Source organism: Centruroides sculpturatus, unplaced genomic scaffold, assembly GCF_000671375.1.
Source record: "Centruroides sculpturatus isolate CEXI.00-Female unplaced genomic scaffold, Cexi_2.0 scaffold563, whole genome shotgun sequence".
Lineage (NCBI taxonomy): Eukaryota > Metazoa > Arthropoda > Arachnida > Scorpiones > Buthidae > Centruroides > Centruroides sculpturatus.
The window spans coordinates 242,767-252,770 of record NW_019384723.1 but is presented as its reverse complement, the minus strand read 5'-3'; the positions used below and the strand labels follow the sequence as shown (position 1 = coordinate 252,770).

At 28.3% G+C, this 10,004-nt stretch overlaps 1 protein-coding gene across 1 annotated transcript; it reads right to left on the bottom strand.

Annotated features, from left to right (window-relative positions):
* Window positions 1–916: 916 nt before the first annotated feature.
* Window positions 917–8,391, bottom strand: LOC111628066 (hexokinase-2-like). The gene is made up of 10 exons (XM_023371783.1): window positions 8,235–8,391; window positions 4,742–4,904; window positions 4,525–4,664; window positions 4,223–4,438; window positions 4,046–4,145; window positions 3,703–3,958; window positions 3,470–3,625; window positions 3,250–3,389; window positions 1,643–1,779; window positions 917–1,556 (listed from the first exon to the last, which is right to left on the bottom strand). Exons 1-10 carry the CDS (start codon window positions 8,256–8,258, stop codon window positions 1,476–1,478), a joined length of 1,413 nt encoding a protein of 470 aa, XP_023227551.1. The 5' UTR covers window positions 8,259–8,391; the 3' UTR covers window positions 917–1,475.
* Window positions 8,392–10,004: the final 1,613 nt, after the last annotated feature.

Genomic DNA, 10,004 nt, shown 5'->3' with positions numbered 1-10,004 from the left:
GAAATTCTGGTACTGAACTATGAGAGATATAGATGGCAGATTTGTGTTGAATTCAAGATGATAACATTTTACTAGGACTGATAAAGGACTTAACACAAGTGATTGCTAATATTGTGTTAGCATGTATTAGAATTATAGTATTAGAAATATTGAAGTCATGTTTTTCAAAAAGTGAGTCAATCACAACAAATGAAGTGCTTATTCATGTTCAAGAAATCAAAATAAGAAAAAGTGTATTTTAGAACTGTAGCATAAGTCAAAATTTGAACAATAAGAGTGTTATTAAAAGTGATTTGGGGTCAGTGTATAATAATGAACGATAGATATCTTTTTCTCTCTTTTCTTTTAGCCATAAAAGAAAATAGAGAAAAAGGTACCTATAAAACAACTTATTCAGAGTAATTTTAATATTTTTCAAATAATTTTATAATTATTAGACTAGAGTCAGCTGATTTCTTCAATTCTATTTTCTAATTGCTATTTATTATAAGATAAAACATCACCTTATTTTATCAATATTTTCTTTTTAATGTTTTGATAAGTATGTAAATAGCTAACACGTATAGTTACACCTTCCAGATGTTAATTTTTTTGATAAAAATTAACAATGCAGATTCTGATGTTTCTCTAGCATTTCTCAAAATACACTGATACCATAAACAAGGAAAATGTGTTTTATTTACAAAATATTCTCTACTTGTTGTCAATTTCTTTATACACATGCATTAAGTTGTACATACAAATATCTTTGAAGAATGCCACTGCCAAAACAGTGGCATTCTTGAAAGATATCTGAAAAACAAAATATTTTCATATGTACAGTGATTTTTGGGACATCCTGTACATTTGTAAGAGACTTTGCAATGACCTAGATTCTTAAGAGTATTATTTGTTAATTGAAACTTTAACACCTAAATAATTTCTTATTTGGCAAAGAATTTTATTTATTGAACATGTTTACAGAATGCACAAAAGATATATATGTATATATATTAATTATAGACATGAGGAACACATGTAACAATTTCCACATATGTTACAAATTGTTTGTTTTGTCTCTAAGATTATATATAATTTACAAAAGTTAATGCAGTTAAATATTATCTAAATAGATGCAGTTTGTACATAATTATAGAAAAATTTATCACAAAATCTAGAATATAAAATCAAATCTTTTAAGATAAAGACAGAGAACATATAAAGCATTTTATTCTAATAAGCTTAACATTAATTATATACATTAAAATATATCTATTCGTGACTAATGACGGGTCTTTCAGTTCAATTTTACAATTGACACACATTGCACTATAAAAATATGATCACAGCTGCTCAGATGTTTGAATCACTCGTGGCTTTTGACTAATCCTCTGGTAGGAATAACTTGCGCATGCTCGGAATGAATTTTCAATCCATATGACATATTTACAACCAGGAATGATGTCCAACAAAATTTTCAATTACTAAAATCTTTGTCATTCCTTTGTTCTAACAGCCACTGCAGCGACTAGTGCCGCTCCTCTGCCACTTCCATCTTCTGACAGCATCAAGTCAAACTAGAAGTGAGTAGATTTTTAATATTTTTAAAAATATAGATAAAGAATAAATTTTACTTAAAGTAGTTAAATGTGAATAGTTATACCTTATAATCAGGCATTACTAATTCTTCAATTTTCTTTTCCATCAAATCATGGAAGTGAGGATGGAACTTGTATACAGAACCATCAACTCCAATTGTTGTATATGGCCTCTTAATTTTGTTTAGGATAGTTGATACAGCTGTTGGAAAAAATTATATTTATGAATTATGAGGATTAACATAGATTCTTACTTTAATTTATTTGTAACCTGTTTGTTATCTAAATCTAAACAATGAACATTGTGCATTTTTAATGCAATCTGTATATATATACACACACATCTCTAGTGACAAATTATTTAGTAATTAATTTAAAATAATTGCGATATAATATGTCAACAACTACCGGATTATATTGGGCTATTACAGATATTTATAGCTATTTGGATGAAATTTAGAGGTAGAAATTATCTTCATAAACTCATTTTTATTAAATTTAACAACAAATTAAAATAAAAAGTATTTAATTAGAGAAATACTTGATTGTATAAGAACTTTACTTCAAGAAATTTAAACAATAAATAATCAAATAAATGCATGAAACCTGAATTCTGGTTTCATCTTTTAAAACATTATTAAAGTAAAGTTTTCTTTCCTAAGTTTTGATTTAAATTCTTGATACATTTTAGTGCTCATTCCAGTTTTTTTAAAATATAATTTTATTTATAATATAAAAAAAATTTATAGAAAATGATAAATAGCAATTATATATTTCAACATAGGCTTTTCCTATAATTTAGAAGGAATGTACTGTTTACATTTTACACTTCTATGCACATTGCACTGTTTCTTAATTCTAAAGAGATAATTATGGCTTTAAACAGTTCTTATGCTGTATTTAAAAATGTGTTGGTAAATAAGGTAATTTTTCTCTCTATGAGTTAAAATAATGAAGTTACTTTTCAGTAGAAAGTTATTTACAGGTCTTTAAATAGCAAATTATTCAGAAAAATGTAATTGTACATTTACAGAAGAAATTATATATATATATATATATAATTATTCCACAGAGAAATTTAAGTAGGTATTTTCATAAATTTTTATTGTCTCAAGTAATAATAAAAAAAGGCTTTGGAGGGTTGTATGAAAATAAGCTAAGTATATAGTTTATGATGTAATTTTTAAGTTTTAAATTTGTGTAATTAAAATGAATTTTTGTCCAATTAGAAGGTTATTCATTATCATGTATTTATCACAAAATGTCTTTGATAATTACATTATAATGTAATTGTAACTCAAAGAATGTAACTTATTATCTCTACTTGATACTATGCAGTCTGCCTCATGGGTTAATCATCACTATATTTAATTAATTGCTCCTTGCTCTACATCTCTAAGATGCTGGGGATGTCACTTCAATATGAAATTCGTACTTAGTATTTCCAAAATTATATGAAATATTAACTAAATAAAATAATCTGAGTAGTATCTATTGCATTTTGGTTAGGTGATTGAATGATTAATGTAAAACATGCATTATATAGCTGCACACAGTTCATATAGTGCTTTTGATATAAAGATAATAGACTAATTTGTATGTATGTCAAGTTTGTTTATATCATTTTATTGTAGGTTATATACTATAATTCTCTCATTAATGATATACAAACCTGCAGAAACAAGGAAAGCTGCTCTGGTAGATATTCTTGCACAGACAAGTTTGACATTGTTACAGTCATCATTCGTGGCATGAGTCAATCCTAACTGGTTAAGTACGTTACGTGTTTCATCATAGACATACTTCCTATCGCTATAATGGAAAATATGTATGAATTTTAATTTAGTATCATGTATAGAACATATTTTATTGCATATTATATAAAAACTTACCTTTCAATCATTGAAATATACTGTGTCTTAAAAGCATATTGCGTGTAGAGAAGGTCAGATCCTTTGCCATTGAAAAGCAATCCTTCATTTGTTAGGTGTACTAATACCCTTCTGGCTACTTCTCCCATATACATGCCAGATATCATTTTTTCAAATCTTGTAAATTAAACAGATTTAAATTAATTACCCATAATCAGTTGCCATCAATTAGAATTAATTTATCTAATACTTACAGCTGTTTTCCTGGATTAAGTGAATGAGCATCAACTTCATGATCATATTTTGTTCTAAGAAAATCAAGACATCCATCGTCTCCGAAAGCACCCCATTCGGTGTTTACTATTACTTGTCGTGGTTCGTAAGCATCGTTGTCCCAAAGATCGACACTGTTATCTACTCGTTCCATGTAAGAAGTAGAGATCTTTCTCCTGGGTGTTGATGCCCTTCTCACATATACATTTTCCATGTAACATGAATTTGTGCCAGTTCCTTAAAATTTAGATTTTTTAAATTAATATAATAGTCAATGGACAGAAAAATATACCAAATGATTAGACTTATTATTTATATGCTTACCAATTATAAGACCAATTCGGCACTGTCTGTTCTTGTGGGCACAGGACATGAGTGTTCCAGTTGTGTCGTTTACAATGGCTACAATATCGATATCTATATCCTGATAGGAATGCATGAGATTTAGTAAAGTTGATAAACTATTTCTGATCTTAAAAAACCAAATTTTATAATATTTACCCCACGACGTTCCACAGCATCACGCAGTAATTGCACGACATCTTCACCTTCTACTCCACTGCATTTGAATCCTTTTGTCCATTTTACTAATCTAGCACTGGTCAGACCTTCCTGTTGACAGGGAAAACTGAAAGTAAACCCAAGTGGCAGTTTTTGTTTTTTGACATTTTGCTTTTCCATGAAGTTGGCCAGGCACTCAGCTATGTGGTCAAACAACTGTAAACAAGAGAATAATTCATCAGATTAAACTTGTTTTGGAATTAAAAATGATGCATTTAAAACTGATTTTTAACTAGTTTTACCTGTGTGCCAGCTCCTAACATCATTTCTTGTGGAATAGCGTATGTCTGATTTTCCATGTGGAAGTCATCTCCATTAAGATCAATGAGTAAGACTCTGAAATTTGTACCACCCAAGTCTAATGCTAAAAATTTTCCTTGTTCTATAAATAAATTGAAAACAGTAAGTAATCTATCTTTCCAATTTTCATTTAATTAATGTAAAAAACAGTAAATTTACCGGTTCCATCAGGCACATCCGTCACGTAAGTCGGAAACATCTTAACGGATGCTTCCTTGTGTGTGGTATGTGAAAGGCCTTTATAAAACTGATGAAGAAGAAGAGCAGAGACTTTCTCCAGTTGCTCATTTGTTAATACGAGTGCTCTAGTAAGAGCTTCGATCTGGAATAAAAACATTATAGATAAAGTATATGTATGCAACTTTACCTGTATGAAGCTATAAAGACTATTTCACACTCTTTTATTTTTATGAGAGAGTGATTCAAATAGCATTTAGTACTAATAAAGTCATGGATGGTGACCCAAATTTATTTTAATGACCCAGTTTGTTAGGAAACCCAATGGGGTTTGCTACGATGAAGGACACAACTAGTTTCTGTTCAAGGTGAGACAATGACCATTATCAACAACAAGTCCACTGTTTTAGTTCTGTTCACCAGAAAATGATCTGAAAATCAATGCAGTTAATACATAAACAAAAAAAAAAGTTATTTTTTAAACCATAATCAATCATCTGTAATATTATTTTCCACTGGATGACTTTGCTTTTTATTTTGAAGTAAATAGCAAATAATAAATATACTTGAAGTTTTTTGTTTCTGTTTTGTGGTTAAGAATACTTATATAAAATTTCATTACTTTATATGGAAATGTAGTTTTAAAACTGTTCTTTTTTTCTGTTTTAGAAGACAAATGTGTTGAAGAATGATATAACAATAGCTCAATCTCAATTGGTGACTTTTCAAGTTGAAAGGTTATACATTTTTTATGAATCAATTCAAATTGAAGTGCCTTGTCTGGACTCCTTAATGCTCCTAAGATGCATTCAAGTAAATTTGTTTTCTTTGCTTCTTATAGTAAATGTAAGGACCTCTTAGCTAGTTAAGTCTAGACAGTAAATTATTAAGTTCAAAATATGTCAATTATTTTAATTTGATTATTAGTTATAGACTTCCAATGTGTATATTTATGTGAAGTTCACATATTTTTAAGTTAGGGAAGTGTTTAAAGGGCAATAAAAATTGAATAGTTAGAACTAAATATCATTTTCCTTACACACAATCATACACGTGCAAAGTTGATTATAAATGAAGTCAAGAATAAATGTGTGAAGCAATTATATAAACTTTATATACTGTATTGCTCATGTCAGCTTTACTTATCCAAGTATAATTAATTAAAGACTTTCTTTTCATTGTTGGAAGTTACTACTATTCAAGAGTGTTCAACTGTAATATTTAAATAACCTTTACTTTTAATAGAATAAAAATGCATCTCACTGATTACTGATGCTAAAAACAGTTATTGGGATCATTTACAAGGTGAGTTTGTTGGCCAAAATACAATATGACATTCAGTGTTTTTTAAATATCAAAGGTGAAAAAGATTTTTAAAACATGTTCAGAGGTAGTTATATAGTTTTATGTACTTGTATAAATTGTTTGACTGTTGTAGAATATGTGCAAAAGTAAGCACTTCATTTCATTCAGCAGCTAGGTTATATAAAGCTTAACAAAACTATAGAAATTAAAATATATCTAGATTCATGCTGCGTATATATGTACGAATGCATACATTAATTGCTGTAATACACATTCCACAGACGATGCAAAATTTATCTGTCGTCGTCACTACAAGGTCAGTTCATCACGCATTACATGTCCTTGACATAAAGATGTATTACGAACCGTCTATGAGAACTTCCGACATTCTGAAAGCATATTTTGAACTTGAACTCTAAAAAACTCCTGTCTCTGATTTTTCAAAATACTAAAAATTGCACCATTTATGTAACATATTACATTTACTTATTTTTAACTTCTTGAGAAATCTGATAAATTTTTTTTCCTTTCTTTCTTATCTTTCTTGACCAAACGTAACTCTGACCCTGATTTATGATAACCTTTTTTTTTTTATTATGATGATAAATTCCAGATAACGGTTTTGCTAGGTTACTGAAATATTCCCTATTCTCTCTCATAGTTTATGCATTACATAACCTTTGAACTCGAATTTTAATTGGAACAAAACGAGAAATTTATGAAGTACTGTACACTCCTCTCCGATGGAGCGATGTCGAAACGCTTGAAAATCTAAAATTTCGAGTATCTAGAATAAAATATATTGGTCAAGATGACATTTTAATTCTTGTCATGCTCTGAATTTTCCAAATTTAGAAATCGAACTGTTTTCTTGTATTATTTGGCAATGCTGCCAAAATGAAAAAAAAAAAATTCTGTGCACCACACCCAATCTCTACACTGATAAGTATGAAGACTGTTTTTTATGAATCCAAAAAGTGATTTATCTAAGCACCGTTTTGATCTTGATGTAGAGGTTTTAACTAGTTTCAACCATGTTAAATTGCTTACATTTGATCCATTTATACAATCGACCCCCCTATAACACTGTTGATAATTCCGTTTTATATGAATTCCATGTTGTACGAGTCACTTAGGCTGTGAACGGCTCACGTATTTGTAAAATCTAAGTGACTCGTACAACATGGAATTCATATAAAACAGAAAGTCAACAGTGTTATAGGGGGGTCGACTCTACTTAAAATTCGATTAGTTTTAAGCGTTTTGCAAAATTGGATTCCGGTTCAAACCCCTCTTTTTTGAGTTTATCTAAATTTATTTTCAATAATTTAATTCATAAGAATAATTTGAAAGGAAAAAAAAAAAAGAAAAATTTAAACCAAATTAAATTGCTTAACCAAGTAAAATTTCGTCAGTTTGTACAGTATAAAAAATTAAATCAATATCAAACTTCTGTGAAGATCAAACGCATGATATTCCAAAATACCCAAATTTCATGTTAGTGATTAGTAATTACGATTATCGGTGTTTAGGTTAATTTTAATTATATAATTTCGGCCCGTTTAAACTTAAAATCCGATTAATATGAACACATTCAAAAGCTGGATCTCGGTCAAAGTCTTGATTCTTTGATGAAACGATGCCAAGATACTTCTTCACAAGCCTCATTCAGGCTATCCAGCATTATTAATTTGCAATTTATTTTACATCGCAATTTATAATAACCCTTATAAATTCCTTCGAAAAGAACTTATATGGGATTAAAATTTATTTAAGGGCCAAAACTTGAGGTTCCTAACTTAATCACAAGCTTAATTTCAAAATTACATATCGTAGCCGCAAAACTTCCTCCCTAACAAATGAGGATATGATAAATTTCTAACCAATATTTCCTATTTAAAATTTATCTATGGACAGAAGCTTAAATATTTAAAGAAAAACAATTTAAATTTATTAAATTAAATGAAAAAAATTTTAAATAGTCTGTTTAAACACTTCCGGTTACTGGAAACAATCCAAGGCCAAGAAAAAATAAGCCCGACAGTTTGGAGCCTGTTTGCTCCAAAGAGTTGCTAGTCAAGTTGCAATTATTCTAAAGATTTTTAACTTAATTTAAAGAAAAATAATAATATACTAATAATAATAATACTGTAACTCTATAAATACTTACTTTTCTTCTAGTTTCAATAACCATTTTGTCGTAAATAAAATGAAAACAATTAATTAATAACTTAAATAATTAAAGAAGGAGGGTATGACCAGTGCTACTTTTATATCTACTTTTGAAGAAGCAAACAGGTTGCTTTTTAAAAGTAAGTAGTGGCGCGTAACTCCTCCTCCTGTCTGCGAAAGCGGGCGTGTGACATCAAGTTATTGCTTATTGGATAACGTGACAGGCGATAAGTGTGACCTTATGACGTTCATTTTCCTCTTTTGGATACGCATGCAGTACATGTTGATTGAAAGGAGCTGAAGAAGGAAGGAACGAGGAGAGAAAAAAAAGAAAAACCCCCATCAAGGGAATTTGGCAACTTGAAATTTTTTTCTAACAATGTGTTTTAAAAATTTATGAAGACGAACAGTTTTTTAACATTATCGTTTAATATTTTTCTCGAAAAGTTATGAATGTTGTAATACTTTTTCAGTGTTTATGCTTGGTTACGTTGAAGGAAGTAACGTGACGATTTCGTAAACGTTTTTTCGAATTTCATTTGTTTCTTATTATTGCATGGCATAGGTACTGATTTGGATTTTTTATTTATGATTGCTACGGATTTTGATGAGATTTATTCATAGAAAATGTTATCAATTGACACTTCATTTTCAATATATTGGGGATTTTGAGCTTCTTTATTTGATTTAATGGAAGATTTAATTAATTTCTTACTCACAATTCGTGATATATTGTAAATTCACGCTATGTTTAGAAAATCAAGTTTTTTTTTAGGTCGCTATTATTTTCTTAATAAGTATAATTACGAGTTCATGGTTATTTATTAATATATGCAAGTAATCCTCTTATTTCATTCTGTAAAATCTTCGAAAAAAATAAATAAATAACAACAAACCAATTAACCTCACTTTTTTTAAAACGTAATATTTGTTTTAAACTAGTTGAATAAACTAGTTTAAAATGTAAATAATAAGTTAAAAAAATTTTTTTAGAAGATATTTAGGGAAAGAAAACAATCTCAATAGTTACAGACTTCAGTTTCTTCCGCCCTACTTAATTATTTCTTAATAGAATAATAAAAATAAAAATAACCGTTAAAACTGTTTTTAAACTGTCCATTCAAACGTTCCGTTACAATAATGCAACTGTAATTGATCACTTTATTAGCCAATCAAACGGTAATTAACATTCTAAAATTTTATTTTTAATTGAAATTTTTATGTAATTAATTTAGAAGAAAAATAATTAATTTTAATTAATTGTTTTTTTTTATATTTATATAATTAAAAAAGATGAAAATCGAATTTTTAAATTGAAATTTTTAAAAAATAAAATATTTTATATTTAAAAATATTCATTGAATATCATTTAATTATATTTTAAAGGCTAATTTGTCTCGTGATTTAAATAAAAATTAAGGCGATTTCATAATTGTAGACTAGTTATTTATCAACTGGAGTTAAATATAGAAATAAAGGTCAAAGCGGATGCTATTATCAATACTCAACAGTTATATATTTTTTAATAAAGAATATAATACGCGTCTAGAGTGCAAAATACGAGTGAAGACTTCAATTGCATTATTGCACAATTGGTAGAAAAATAACATTTCTCCCTCTCTACTATAGAAAGTTTAAATTAAAAAATAAAATAAACCACTGTATAGATTTAGTTCATTGAGTTTTATTTGGATAATTCAATACGAGAGTTTAAGAACACGTGTTTCGAGTTAAGGTCGTAAAGGTGTAAAAGCTTTATGACCCATTT